At 57.4% G+C, this 14,426-nt stretch overlaps 4 protein-coding genes across 4 annotated transcripts; 3 read left to right on the top strand and 1 right to left on the bottom strand.

Moving 5' to 3' along the window:
- Positions 1-191: 191 nt before the first annotated feature.
- MKK02DRAFT_26187 (vesicle fusion-related protein) lies at positions 192-2,687 on the top strand (the record flags this gene model as incomplete). Its single annotated transcript, XM_053087152.1, has 4 exons — positions 192-473; positions 521-922; positions 956-2,482; positions 2,526-2,687. 4 exons carry the CDS (start codon positions 192-194, stop codon positions 2,685-2,687), a joined length of 2,373 nt encoding a protein of 790 aa, XP_052945770.1.
- Positions 2,688-3,052: 365 nt separating this feature from the next.
- Positions 3,053-6,068, bottom strand: MKK02DRAFT_33289 (uncharacterized protein; the record flags this gene model as incomplete). Its single annotated transcript, XM_053088692.1, has 18 exons — positions 3,053-3,205; positions 3,259-3,342; positions 3,393-3,591; positions 3,645-3,749; positions 3,799-3,932; positions 3,986-4,121; positions 4,177-4,354; positions 4,403-4,554; positions 4,604-4,944; positions 4,997-5,114; positions 5,156-5,244; positions 5,291-5,380; positions 5,430-5,535; positions 5,588-5,672; positions 5,731-5,848; positions 5,900-5,930; positions 5,990-5,992; positions 6,046-6,068. 18 exons carry the CDS (start codon positions 6,066-6,068, stop codon positions 3,053-3,055), a joined length of 2,145 nt encoding a protein of 714 aa, XP_052945769.1.
- A 1,225-nt stretch (positions 6,069-7,293) lies between these two features.
- On the top strand, positions 7,294-9,012 carry MKK02DRAFT_44689 (uncharacterized protein; the record flags this gene model as incomplete). The annotated part of the gene is made up of 13 exons (XM_053093046.1): positions 7,294-7,373; positions 7,436-7,535; positions 7,588-7,625; positions 7,670-7,740; positions 7,789-7,838; positions 7,892-7,962; positions 8,012-8,099; positions 8,146-8,285; positions 8,339-8,374; positions 8,421-8,477; positions 8,524-8,629; positions 8,680-8,757; positions 8,806-9,012. The coding sequence occupies 13 exons, from the start codon at positions 7,294-7,296 to the stop codon at positions 9,010-9,012; spliced, it is 1,122 nt and encodes a 373-aa protein (XP_052945768.1).
- A 2,140-nt stretch (positions 9,013-11,152) lies between these two features.
- MKK02DRAFT_24526 (uncharacterized protein) lies at positions 11,153-14,252 on the top strand (the record flags this gene model as incomplete). Its single annotated transcript, XM_053086903.1, has 10 exons — positions 11,153-11,363; positions 11,388-11,618; positions 11,665-11,747; positions 11,794-11,893; positions 11,940-12,019; positions 12,065-12,157; positions 12,204-12,360; positions 12,406-13,845; positions 13,891-13,994; positions 14,082-14,252. Coding segments are annotated over 10 exons (2,670 nt in total), but the record flags the coding sequence as incomplete, so codon positions are not given.
- Between the last annotated feature and the right edge of the window lie 174 nt (positions 14,253-14,426).

Genomic DNA, 14,426 nt, shown 5'->3' with positions numbered 1-14,426 from the left:
TTGAGTGCAGAGATGACCGATGACGTGGGTTTATAGCGCCCCCCCGTATCACACTTCCCCGCATCCCGCTACGATCTCCCCCACGCCGACAGCACTCTCTGCTGGGCTCTCTGTACCCTCTACACTCAGCTACCGCTCACACTAAATCAGCAGGGGCATGCTCTCCCGCTAGGATCGGCAGCTCTGGCATAATGTCCACCCAGTCCGCCTCAGCGGCAATCTCCGAGGTCCTCCGGCAGCCAGACGACCTCCTCAAGCTCGCCGCATACCGCAAGAAGCTGCTCAAGGAGAAGTCAGCACTGGATGCCAAGCTGGCCAGTGGCGTCAAGGCCCAGCTGGACGCGACGCGAGATGCGCTATTGAAGCTGCAAGCGAGTCGCGCGGCCGTAGGGATGATTAGGGAGGAGATGATGGTTGTTGAGAAGTTGAAGGGGGAGGGTGGGGAAGGAGAGGCTTTTGATCGGATCACCAGAGTGAGTCTGCCGGCGCTGGAGAGGAGAGAGGAAGGAGCTGATGTAAGGTGTCTACAATACATCGAAACTTTGCGCAGACGACCAAAATGGTCCAAAACCTCCGGTCCATGTCTGACAAGGTCGCCAACATACACGCCCTCCTCCAGTCTGACATGTCACACCCGCTCGGTCCGGCCGGACCTTCTCCCAACCTCCTCATCATCCACTTTCAACTCCAGCAGCTCGAGGCATTCCGGAACGAAACGCTCCATCAGGCCAAGAAGGGCGGGGCAGAGGAGCGCGAGACGCTGGTCAATTGGTTTGAGCGATTGGACAAGGTGGGGATAGAATTCGAGGCGTGGTTATGGGAAATAGCGGGGAATGTGGTGGAGCTAGTCAGGAAGGGGAATGGGGGAACGGTAGTGCGGCTGCTCAAGGTGGTGGAGTTTGAAGGGACCGAGGATCAAAAGGTGAGTCTGAGTGCGGTTAGAGCTGATCTTTAGGCCGTAGCCATGAGGCTAGTCCGGCGTGTCGCCAACTCGGACGCAGCGTCCAAGTTCAAGTCGATGCAGGCCAACGCTCGGGTCATCAAAAACTACCGCCATAAACTGCTCGACGCCATCAAAGGGTCGATCAAAACGGCCTTCCAATCCCATGCGGAAGAGTACGCGCAGGACCCGCTGGGCTTCATCGAGACCCTCGGGTGGATCTACAAAGACATCATCCGGATCAAGGACGATGTCGACCCTCTCTTCCCGGAAGACTACGAGATCGTCCCTACCATGGTCAAGGCGTATCACCGGACGCTGAACGAGACCATCGTCAAACTCGTCACAAACGCGCCAGAGGCCAAGGTTCTCCTTGACCTCCACGCGTGGATCAAGGAGTACCGGGTCTCGATGAAGGAGCTGGATGTGCCGGCGGCGTGGCTTCAGCCTCCACTGCTGGATGGGAAGAGCCAGGACCTCATCGAGGACTATGTCAAGCTCATCGTGTCCAAGCTGGACGAGTGGACGCAGAATCTCATGCGGGAAGAGACGGCGAAATTCTCTTTCCGCATGAATCCGCCGGATCAGGCGGACGACGGGCAGTTGGGGATGGAGGGAGTCGTAGACTTCTTCCAGCTGGTCAATCAGCAGTGCGACCTCGCGCTCGATTCCAACCAGGGCGCGGTGCTCGCGCGGGTGGTCACCGAGTGTGCCAATGTCATGCGGCGAGCGCAGGGCGAGTGGCTCGCTGCGGTCAGCCAGGAGGTCAAGGCGCAGGTGGAAAACAAGCCGGAGGAGGTTCCCGGCGGACTGGTCGAGTATGTCATTGCACTCGCAAACGACCAGCTCAAATCGGCCGATCACGTCGAATCCCTCTCGGCGCGGCTGGAACCCCTCGTCTCGGAGAAGTACAAGGCGGTGATCAGTACCAAGCTGAACGAGGCTATCGACGGCTACCTCGACGTGGCCAAAAAGTGTACCACCTCGCTCGTCCAATTCGTCTTTAACGACGTTCGCACGGCGACCAAAAACCTCATCACGCCCGCATGGTACAATGAACCCCTGATGACTCAGATCATAGAGACCATGCGGGACTATATGGGCGACTATCAAACCCAACTCAATCCCTCTATATTCGATATCCTCATTGAAGACCTCCTCGACTCTTTCCTCATCGTCTACCTCACGGCCCTTCGGCGCGCGCCCGCCCGCGTTTTACGGATGCCCATGGCTATCGACCGGGTCAGGGAGGACGTCTCGGCCTCGTTTGACTTCTTCTCGACATACAAGAAGCCCGAGGACCTCGAGGTCAACTTTGAGGTCATGGATCAGGTGCTGTCGATGCTGGGCGCGAGCAGTCAGATGGTCTTTATGGACTATTGGACCTTTGCGAAGCGGCATGGACCGCAGTTGGCGTTTGTGGAGGCGTTGATTAGGGCAAGAGATGACTTTGATAGGCCGATGGTAGGGGAGATTATGGAGACGTTGAGGCGGAAGGTCAAGGAGGAGGGGATCGTGGATCCAGAGGAGCCGACTATCATGGTAGGTGCAACTTGCCGTGCGGAGTATCTAGCTGACAACACAGAACAAGGTACAAGTCACCCAAGGATCGATGCTCGACAAGCTGCAGCAACTCCCAAATCTCTCAAATCTGCAGAACCTCGCGGGAACATATCGCGAGCGGATACAAGATTACGGCGGGCAGATCAGGGAGTACAGGGAGAGGCTGCAGGACCGGCTGGGATAGGAAGGAGACCAGTAGGAGGTGTGCGTGACACAAGAGCAGGACATGGAATAGGCGCGAGTGAGTTGGAGCTGCCTTTCGTGCGCTGGGGTCTCGCTGATTGCCCAGGACGCGCCGTGCTCGCGGAGGGCGGTGGTCCCCTCATCCAGACACCTTGTTCAGGTCGCTTGGGCTTGCGGACTCCATGCGCAGGCGATTTGGAGCCGGGATTGGAAGCATGGAAAGATCTGGTGATCCGGGACCTGGGATCGGGGGGGATCTCGTACAGACTAGAGCGGATCGGTTGTGAAAAGGTATTCATAGCCACTGTAGATTTACATTCGCCTTCTATGATTGCCACTTCCTGTACAGTTCCGACGATACTCAGCCTAGTCCTGCTTGGCCTTATCGTTCCCAGGCTGTGTCGCGCGGTTCGGCAGGACCTCCGCGAGCTGATCGATCCGGTTGAACTGATGCTCGAAGCGCGAGTTGTAGAGGAACGGACGGAGGTCGAACCGATTGTCATCGGGGCTGTACTCTTCCTTGATCCCGTCAGCTGTTGCCGCGCCCCCCCGATCGGCACGAGATAGCTCACCAAGTGGACAGAAGGCGTCAAGGTGGTCATCTTGTGCCGATTGATAGCGTGGGTAAAGAAGAAGTGCTTGACCTTCGTGGCGATCTATCTCATCAGCTTTTGTCCTTGAGTCACGAAGGAGAAAGAAAGCTCACTTCAACAGGCGACAAGAAGCTTCCCCAATCAATGACCAACTTCCCAAACATCCCGTACGGTCCACACTTCTCCACCTTCCTCAGCCGCCCATACACCGACAGCTCCTCATACGTCATTCCCATCTCGACCTCGTCTGACTGGGCCACATTATCCTGTCCCATGGGAATGAGCTCCGCGGTGGGTATGGCATCGAGGAAGCTGTATATCAGCAAGCTCTTCGGGTCGGCGTTGGTCGGCGCAGTGGAGCTCACCTTCCCAGTATGGGCAGATCGAACTCAGTCTGGGCGTAGGCGATGAACTTCTTGAGGTCCGTTTTGGAGATACCTCCGATGGGATTGACGTCTGCGGCTGAACAGCTATGGGGGTCAGGCGATGATTCCCGACCTCTGCAGGCCGGAAGCTTACTCGTATTTCGTGTAGTATCCGCGCAAGCTCTCATCGACGTTTGCGCTTCCCAGAACGAGCAAACCCCCAGTCTTCCCTCGCACCCATGGCAGGAGTTGAGCGAACATGTATGCCAAGACCATACGCAACCGAGCCTACCCACATGAGCCTTACGCCTCACATCGCTACTTCAAAGAGCGAGACTCACCTGGATATTCTGCAAAGCCAGACTCTCTCTCGCTGTCCCGCCCTGCGACTCGAACCTGGGAGCCTTGTTGGTCGTCATGGTGAACAAGGCCTTCATGGCGGATACCACGGTGTCCATGTTCAGGTCCACATGGTAACTGAAGTATCAGCTCTTGTGCGATCTCAATCGTCCGACCGCTCCATGAAGCTCACCAGCCGATTGCCTCCGCAAGATCTTTTGCTCGCTTGCGCGTTTCGACACTAGAGTGCTCCGTGCCCATATAGCACGAGTGGAAGATCCGATTCGTAAACTCGCGCGGGTCGGAAGGGACATAGGTCGAGTCGTCAGGCTCGCCGGTCATTCTGCGAGCGTCGGCTATGACTTGTTCCTCTGCTCTGTCAGCTCACGGCACGCAGCATGGTGATCGTCTCAGCTGACCTCCGCGCTGAGCAGCCTGCACGACCAGGCGTGACATCGAATAGACAATGACCGAGGTGGCGCAGCTATCGATACCGCCCGACAAGGGCACAAAGTATCCCGCCTGTCGAGATCGACGGAGATAGTCCCATAGCCAGCACGCCGGACCGAGACTGCACCATCAGTCTCCCACCTGTCGTTCAGCAAGCATAGGCAACTCACGCAATCTCCTCTTCTGGTGTGTTATATTTGAACTCGATCGATTTGGCCTTGGACTCCTCCTCGCCGACCCTGATCCCCATTCCTCCATCTAGACGGGTATCAACCCAGACCCGCTCATACGGCTCCGACTGAGCCGCCTGCATCCGCCTTGACGACTGCGTCCTCGCTGCACGGACAGCCTGGAGGTCGAGCGTGGCAGTCACAACCTCGACGTCGGAGAGAGAGAATTGAGAGCCCTGTGCGACAATCCGGCCGTTCAGCGCAATCATGCAAGCTCCATCGTAGTATAGCCGATCGCCATCGCAGCCTTGCTGGTTGGCGTAGAGGTAGATACCGCCGTTCTGACTGTCAGCTGTTGTGTCGCATACGAGCGAAGGACTGGGCTCAGCTCACTTTGGCAGTCGCTTCTTTGATCAACTCGACCCGCTTGTTGAGCTTTCGCAGCTCGTGGTGACTCGCAGAAGAGTTGGTGAAGATCTCTACGCCGTCCAGACCCATCTGGATGTGCGGTCTGCGATCAGCCAAGACCTCAACGAAAAGGGCTGAACTTACGAGGCGGGCGTGAAGAGCTCCTCACATAGCTCCACCCCGATCACAGTGTCCTCAGTAGCCACGACGGCATCTCCGAACGGTACGACCGTCTAGCGATGTCAGCTGCGTCGCTCCGCTAGGGACCTTTTAGCTTACCTGGCCAGTGATCTTCCGGATGATACTGGGGAGCGAGTGAGGCTCGGTATGGCGGTGCTTATGCCAGGGTGTGAAGTATCGTAGCTCGCGCTCATACGTCAGCTTTCCATCGTACAGCTGAAGGCTGGGGAGAGCTGACATAGTTCCCGTCGTTCGCCATCCACATCTTCGGCCGGATCATCGCGATCTTGCCATTGTGGATGATGACCCGGCAGTTGTAGTTGCTGTTCTTGTGGGTCATGGGCCTATAGTCTGAGCCAGGGCTCCTTGAAGGCTGCAGGGGCTATGTTAGCTCACATGCCGATATCACAGACGATATCCCTCGCATCCTCATTCTGCAAGATCTTGGCCAGGATCTCCCACGAGTGCAGGATGGTATCCCCTGTCCCTATCAGCTTGACCGCGCTGCGACAATGCTTGAGCAATGTCACCCAGCTCACCTTCCAAGAAGTGATCGAGACATCCATAGCCTGGAATTTCGAGCTCTGGTCCGACACGCAGAGTCGCACCGCGGGACTTGGCGATCGTGATGGATTTCATGATCCGCTCATAGTTGCCCTGGCCGTGTCAGCTGCGGTACATGGCATTATCGTGATATAAGATATCTACCGTGAAATCCAGAGCCCATTGATTGAGAGAGCTGAGGCAGGTCAGCTACATATGGCAACACCGATCTAAGTTGGAGGGTTCCCGACTGACCATCTGGAAAGATCAGCTTGCTTTCCTGTGTGATCGACCAGGGACTGAAAGCTCACGTTGCAACAGTGACGAGGTGCATCTTGTCGAATGTCTGAGTGGAACAAACTCAGCGTGAGGTGGATGTGTAGGTAGCTGAAGAGGTGATGAGGAAGAAGGTCAGCAGTTAGCGCATGAACGTGAGCGATGACTCGGACTGTGGGGTCTCCACGCTTCTTCCGTCGGAAGCTGGAGGTGGTTAGCCGGACCTGCAGTGAGGAGCGTCCTTCAAGCCTACTTGGGAAAGTCCACCAGCGATGATGCGTCCATGTCTTTCCAGGCCGCTAAGGTATCTCCTCGCGACTTCAGGTGTACGAAGGGCAACCCGTCATACTCATATGCGCATGCGGAGAGACCGCAGAGGGCGACCGGGCGACACATTCCTTGTTACGTTATCGGCCCGCTTCACTTCGCGCCCAGCCGCTCAGCTTGCCATCGTCGCAACTTCCCATCCACCACTCATCCACTCCCTTTCACTTGCCATGCGACTCGCAGCTGAAAGACCTTCTTGACCCTTTGGTACGCGATGGTCCGTATGAGATCGTCATGACGTCAATGCGCCGCGCAGTATACCCTTAGGAAAGGAATTCGGGGAGGCTTCGCACCCTTTCGATCAGCTCGTCCGTGTCTCGGCCGGACGCGGAAGTTGCTTGTCCCGCAGCTGTGTGCTCTCTTGGCTAGCTCGACGAAGGCTGATCTCCCGGCTGATCCTCGCCGCCCGGCAGCAGAAAGGGCGCTACGGAGCACATCTCTCGAAAGGCACACACGACCTTCCACACAAAGGTCCTCCCTTCGAACACTCACGGCTGATCTCATACTCGACATCGGACACAGCCTCCCACTCATCCTCCTTTATCCTCCATTGTTCTTCCTCTTACTCTCCTTCACGCCTGATAGCTTTGGCTTGGAGCTAGCCGATGCCGACGTCGATGACGCTAGTCGACCCCCTTCAGCGCGTCACGCCGTCCTTCCCGCCCATCCTTCAACATGTATACCTCAAACTCCTGCCTCCTACCTCAGCATCTGATAAGGCACATTCGGGTCGGAAGAGACGTCCTTCCTGTGGAGCGCCGATGGGCGGTGATATGTTCGCCGATGTTCGAGATGGATGGTCTTGCCACCTTGGCAGGAAGATATAAGGGGGAGAGGGGAAGGGGGAAGAGAAGCGCGATTCTGATTCCTCCAACAGGTCCAACGTCTAGCTCACTGCCTCACTGCGTTTGCCACTCTCTCACCACCCATTCGCCACCACTTGATCCCTTATCGCGATGACGCCAGAACAAGCAGCTCTCGCTGAAGCACTCGCTGCCCGGATCATCGGCAGCAACAAGGCTCTCCGGATACTACCGTACTATATCGGGCAAGTCCTCTTCCTCCCTGTCGTTTTCAAGATGGCACTGACCAGCTCAGAGGCTTTCTGGATCACGTGCTCCTCGGCCTAGTTATCGGCCAGTGTCTGATCTATACCCGCTTCGTCAAGACCGACAAGAAGCACATCGTCGCTTTTGTAGTGAGCCGACCCATTCTCGCATCCGCTGTGATCCCTATGTTGATACACCTAGGTCGCGTCTGTCATGTGTACACTTGCAAGCACAATAGAGTGCGCCTGGCTGTCTTGAGTTGTTTGCTTTAGCTGACGCCCAGTATCCTACTATGGTTGACCGAAATCTTTGTCTGGCACTTTTCAGAATACCTCATCTTCTCGGACGGATCGTGTAAGCCCATTCAGCTTGTGAGGTGCTTGAGAAGCAGCTGACGAGTAGATATATACCGGCTTGTTGTGATTGATATCGTCTCTACTTTTGTCGTACAAGTGAGTATCCGGCGATCTGGGGCGCTGAGATCTGAAAGAACTGACTGTCTCAGGCATTCTATGTGGACCGGGCGTACCGCCTACATAGGCACTGGTGGCCCCTCGCGTTCCTGGGGACAGTCGTGTGAGTAGAATTGGCTCTGGAGAGCAAGCCGTCAGCTGATCAGGGCCAGATTTACTGCTCTCGGAGTCGGTGCTGGCTTCATCTCGGTCATCGCCAAGAAGTTTATCCGACTCGATTCGTCAGTAGTGGACGACCCCGTGAGTGATATCAAGATCAGCCATAAGACCCTAGCTGACGGATCAGACCGTCAAGACCATGGCATACACCTGGCTCATTCTCATATCGCTTGCGGATCTCAGTATCACAGTCGTCATGGTCTGGGGCCTGGACAAGAACAAGACGGGCTGGCAACATACCGACTCACACTTGAAGGGTCTTGTCGTGTGAGTCTTGACTGCTCGCTTGACGGGATGAAACATCGCTGATGGCCTCATAGGAGGTGCTTCGAGGCTCAGCTCCCCGCGCTTGTCATGTAAGCCCCGTGTTCTCTGCGGCTGCTTGATGATGCTGACTTCCAGCGCTATTGCCACCCTCATCAGCTGGAACCAGAAGCTCGAGATTGCGATTGTCTTCCTGTATGCCTACACGTGTTTTCGAGTCCGACCCAAGCTGATGAGCTAGCATGTCACATAGCAAAGTCTACACACTGGGATTGCTCGTCACCCTTAATTTCAGAGCCAATCACAATACCGACTCCCCAGCTCAATCGTACAAGTCCGACGCAACTGTGAGCCCATTTCTCGTCCGAGTCAGCTCAGGACCTGCTGACCTGTGCAGAGCGGAAGCTACGGTCTCTCCGAAGTATCAGGGAAACACAGAAATGTCGTCGTGGTCGACCGTGAGATCGATGTATCGGTAAGCTGTGCCACTACTCGGCTCGCCATGTTGTGGGCTGACTCTCAGATCGATCAGGGCCAACACTGGGACATGAGCAGGCGTAACAGAGTGCTGGACGTCGAAGAATCCAGCGCTCACTCAACGCACTCCATCAACCCCGGTCACTCTGATCACCCTTTCGCCCAGACCCACGGAAGAGCAGAATGGGAGTCGACCACCGCGCTACATGAGCTGCCGCATGTGCATGTCCGGGGCGCAGGACGGGGATATTGAGCACGGCGTCTGCGGGTTTGGTAATCTTCTGACTTATTATGTGTACAAGTTGAGCGACATGCAATAGACTATGGGACACGGTCGAGAACGCCCTCCCTCAGCAGGTGCAGACTGCTTGCAGTGACTAGTGAAGTTTGAACCATCCCTGCCACACTCGGCTGCAGATTGGGTCCGCGTCACGCGTTCCGGTTCCGGACCTTACCTTATCGGAGATATCCTTTTCGGGCGGCCCTTAGCGTGTGACGATCTCGGCTGTTATGCGGCCGATCACCCATGCTGACTAGTACCGTAATGTGAAACGCCAACTCTAAATAGGCCTAACTTACCCTGAGTCACTGGATGGGCCGGGGTCGCCGGGGAATCTTTGAATCTCAACTCAGGAACGGATTCAACAGAGACAGCCGCGCCGATCTAGCGAGAGTTACGTTGCCGCACGCCAACACTTAAGTCGAATGCAGCAAGGAAGCGGAGAGAAGAAGGAGGAGAGGAAACCCGGCGCACACAGCATCGTTACATCTGCCTCGTCGTTCTGTTCTGGTTCTCCCTAGAAGTTATACTCTTCACCGTCATCATCGATCGACCCGCCGGCCGTGATCCGCATACCTCCATTCCGCTCCGTCAGCTTCAGGAGAGAAACTGGGGAAACTGCGGGGAAGCCTACACGACAAGGGACAACAGCAATCTCTTTGCGACGCGCTCATACCTCCACGCCTCTCGCTTTGCTACCAGATTATTGGTAAGTGTCTCCCGCTTGGGCGCTTGTTGAGCTTCTTTTGGAGATCGCCCGCGGGCGTGTGTATGTGTGTGTGTGCGTTTATGATCTGTCATCAGGCACGCGCGACTAGTGGGGGACCCTCCTTTGGAATCCACCCTCGACCAATTCAACCTCTCTTTTGTGAACAGACGCTGATCAGACACAGCTCTTTCCATACCTTTCGACGGCGGTGCATTCTCATTACATCTATTATCGCTATCACAACTTCATTATACATACGCCACCTCTCAGATCACGTTGCAAGGCGAACTTTCGCACGCAAGAGCCAGGGAGACCTCGCAACCTTGAAACCCCAGCAGTCGACGACCTTTCATAACAGGTGAGCATCGTTTGGCCCTACTCCCCGTCTCCCTTTGTTCATCCTGGGGATGAGATGTCGTTTGAGATAGATTGCTCTTTCCTATCAGCTCGGTTGAGCAAGACGAGATATGGCGAGCTTGGACCGTGGACGATCGGTTCGGGAGATGAAAGGAGGAGCAGATTTTGCGCGCCGGTGTTGCAGCGCGGAGCAAACCAAGGTCAGGCGCATGAGATGATGGGGTTCGAGCGACTAGTCATCCCTCCTCTACACAACAACATTGGAGGGAACAAAGCTAACGATTTTCTTCCCTTTTCACAATGATCTCGACCTATCAACATTTTACTCTCCCTACAAATCATGCCCGACCCCGAACACAACGAAACCCTCTTCGCACAGCAGACATAATCAGACGCAGGATGCCTGATCCACGAGAATACCGCGATGTGCGAGACCCGAGGGACCACCGGGAGAGGGAAATGCGGGATCCGCGAGACCCGCGCGATCCAAGGGAGATGAGAGATATGCGGGACCCGAGGGACATGCGGGATCCGAGGGAGATGAGGGACCCAAGGGACATGCGGGATCCCAGGGACATGAGAGACCCAAGGGATATGAGGGATCCCAGGGACATGCGGGACATGCGCGGAGGTGATCCGAGGGATATGCGCGAGCGGGACCCGAGGGAGATGAGGATGCACCCGCATCCCTCGCAGCAGCACCCCTCGTCAAATCAGCAACATCATCCTACGTACGCTCACCCGTCGCACGCTCCACATCCGTCTCACTCGAGCCATCCTCAACATGCCCCGCACCCCTCCCACCAATCCCACCCGATCCATCCCTCGCACCAGACGCACCCGCAACATCCGTCCCACCAGTCCCACCCCTCCCTCTCGCACCCCTCGCAACACCCGCCGGGGCCTTCTTACCCGCCCCAGCACGCATACCATCACTCGAGCAGTCGGCACAGCAACGGCGGTCCCACCCCTGGCTTGGGTATGCAGAACATGGGCGGTCCTCCACCCGGAATGGTGATGGGCGGACCACCCGGAGGCGATCCCCGAATGCCGCCGGCAGGTCCGATGATGCCGATGAGCAACGGGGATGCCCATGGTCCAAGCTCATCCGCTCATCCTCATGTCATGAGGGACCATCCTCCCGCCATGCCTCCGCCACCAACCAACCTCACTTCCAGCTCTGCGAGGGCCAAGGACAGGCTAGACCACTTGTCGGCGGGATTGACATCAGCAAATGAGAATACTTGGCTCCTCATGGGTAAGTAGAGCTACTGGGTGTCAGCTCGTCGACATATAGCTGACTTGGTAGGCGCCGTTGCCGAGCACGTCCGTGACTTCGACCGAGCCATGACCGCTTTCGAACATGCGCTTCGTCACAATCCCAACTCCATCATCGCCCTCACCAGCGCCGCAGAGATCGCTAGGAACAGAGATCAGTACGACAAGGCTATCGAGTACTTCCAGCGCGTTTTGAACATCAAGCAGGACAACGGGGAGGTGTGGGGAAGCATGGGTAAGTTGTGATGCACTGTCAAGGACGGAGCGTAACTGATCGGCAGGGCACTGCTTGCTGCTGAAAGATGATCTGCCTAAAGCCTACACTGCCTACCAGCAAGCACTATACCATTTGCAAAACCCGAAGGTGAGTAGCAGTGCTTTTGCATGGCATGCTCACGCTGACAAAGCAGGAACCGAAGCTCTGGTACGGTATCGGCATCCTGTATGACCGTTACGGCTCGTTCGAGCATGCGGAAGAGGCGTTCTCAAGTGTGCTGAAGATGGATCCGAGTCAGTTCAGACCATGCTTCCTGGCGGAGCGATAGCTAATGAGCAGAATTCGACAAGGCGAATGAGATCTACTTTAGGTTGGGTATCATCTACAAGCACCAGAGGAAGTACTCTGCCAGTCTGGAGGTGTGTCTTCCACTCTACTTGTCGAGATTGTCGCTGATTTGATAGTGCTTCCGCTACATCCTGGACAACCCGCCGCGCCCGCTTACACATTTCGACATTTGGTTCCAGCTCGGACATGTCTACGAGCAGGATCGAGACGTGAGTACATCAACCCCCCAGTGATGAGTATCGCTGATTTGGCCAGTTCGACAATGCCAAAGATGCCTACATGCGGGTGCTCACGCATCAGCCAGATCACGCCAAGGTGTTGCAGCAGCTTGGCTGGCTTTACCACCAGCCTGGAGCGACCTTTGCGGATCAGGAGGCGGCTGTAGGGTACTTGACGAGGAGTCTGGAGACAGGTACGTCTTCCCGAGCTGCCATGAGATACCAAGCTGACGGTATAGATGGGACCGACGCTCAGAGCTGGTACCTCCTCGGTCGAGCCTTCATGGCCGGACAGCGATACAACAAGGCCTACGAGGCATATCAACAAGCTGTCTACCGGGATGGTCGCAATCCGACCTTCTGGTGCAGCATCGGTGTCCTCTATTACCAGATCAACCAGTACCGCGACGCCCTCGACGCCTACTCTCGCGCGATCCGGCTCAACCCCTTCATCCCGGAAGTTTGGTACAACCTCGGGTCTTTGTACGAATCGTGCAACAATCAAGTCTCGGACGCTATCGACGCGTACTCGCGCGCTTCCGAGCTGGACGGTACCAATCAGGTCATCAAGAACCGTCTTGCCTTGCTTCAGGGTCAGGGTTCAAAGAGTGCCCCTCTCCCGCCGGCCCCTGGACCGGTCGACGTCCATCCCAGCCAGTACGCCGCCACCCCAACGGGCGCACCGGGAATGAGCTCTCCTCGCGGCGATCCCACTGCGCTCGTCGGCGACGGTCGCCCGGCCGAAAGGCCGCCCACTGCCCCTCGGGGAGAGCCCGCTCCGGTCGCGAATGGAGCTGGACCGCACGGCAGTCCCGGTCCCTTCCATGGCGTTCCGCCACCGCTCAACCAGGTGGACGAGACCCGCGGGAGCATGTCGCGTCATGCTCCCCTCGCGCCTATCGAGATGGACCGACCGGAGCTGGCTCCCATGAACGACAGGGAACGATCTGGCGCTCCGCCGATCACGCTCGCCCCGAATGGTCGGGCCGATGAGCGCGGCTTGGACCGGCGCGGACAGCCATCGCCGGCTGGGACTCGCCGTCAACCAGAAGCAGGGCGAGAATACGGATACCCACCACATCCACCTCCGCCCGGCGGGGCGCATATGCGCGAGCGGGAGCCGCAGAGCAGGGAAGAGTGGGAAGCTAGGGAACGGCGGAACGGAGCCCATCCGCCAGGCGGACCGCAGTATCCTAGCCAGCCCATGATGGGCTCTCGCGGACCCAGCCCCAGGATACCGGATCGAAGTGGTCTCCAGCAACCCGGTGGACTCAGGCGTCAGCCCTCACCACGAGTACCCTCAGACCCGCGCGAATACGGTCGTGACCCAAACTACCCGTATCCTCCGCCGCATCCGGACGATCGCAGACGATACGAGGAGCTCTCGATGATGGGCGGAAATCGACACCCGTCCATGCCGCGCGACGCACGGCTGGAGGAGGCGCGTATCTCCAGTCCAGCACCGAGCAATTCGAGCCGTGCAGGCAAGCGAACGAGGGACAGCGCAGGGCCAGGACCGGTCAAGCGGGCAAAGGACGATAAAGGTGGAGCGGCGGTACCGTCTAAGCGAAACTCGCAGAACGGGGAGAAGAAGAAGGAGTCGAAGAAGACAGCGGCGGCCAAGTCGCCCGCGGAGAGTGTGAAGACTGCACCGCCGGCTGGACGAGTGGTCGATGAGGGTGAGCAGATTCTCCGCCAATGAGGACGGCCGAGCTGATTATCAGAATACGACGAGGGCGTAGATGCGCTCATGGCGCTCCATGGCGACCGACCCTCCAATCACGGCAGCGCTCGCGAGTCCAGCGTCGGCAGTACAGCAGCACCAGCCGTTCCCTCCCCTAGCGCGCCCACCGAATCAGCTGCTGCCCCCGCAGCTACTTCCACCCCAACGCCGGCCGCACATTCCACCGCGGAGACCGGAACCAAGCGGGACGATCCCACCTCCCCTCGCTCTCCCAGCACCGTCACTGCCAAACGACCAAAGCCTATCACGACCAACTCGACGACTTCAGTCACGAGTCAGCAGCCTGGCCCAAAGAAGACTGTCTTCTACGAGGTGCTGAACGCGGAGAGCGTGCGGAGTCCCGGGTCAGCCTCGGGCTCGGCACACGGCTCCGGGTCGGCGCATGGCTCCGGTTCCGGGCACGGCTCGGCCGGGGCGGGAAGCCATCGAAGCGGCGGAGGCATGCCGGCGATGATCGGGACCTACCGTGCTAGAGATGAGGAGAAGGCCACGGAGGAAAGAAAGGAGCAAGTCAGC

This window comes from Dioszegia hungarica (assembly GCF_025882075.1).
Source record: "Dioszegia hungarica strain PDD-24b-2 chromosome Unknown MKK02contig_8, whole genome shotgun sequence".
Classification (NCBI taxonomy): domain Eukaryota; kingdom Fungi; phylum Basidiomycota; class Tremellomycetes; order Tremellales; family Bulleribasidiaceae; genus Dioszegia; species Dioszegia hungarica.
Note: the sequence above shows the minus strand (reverse complement) of the source record. Positions and strands in the feature narration are given on the sequence as shown.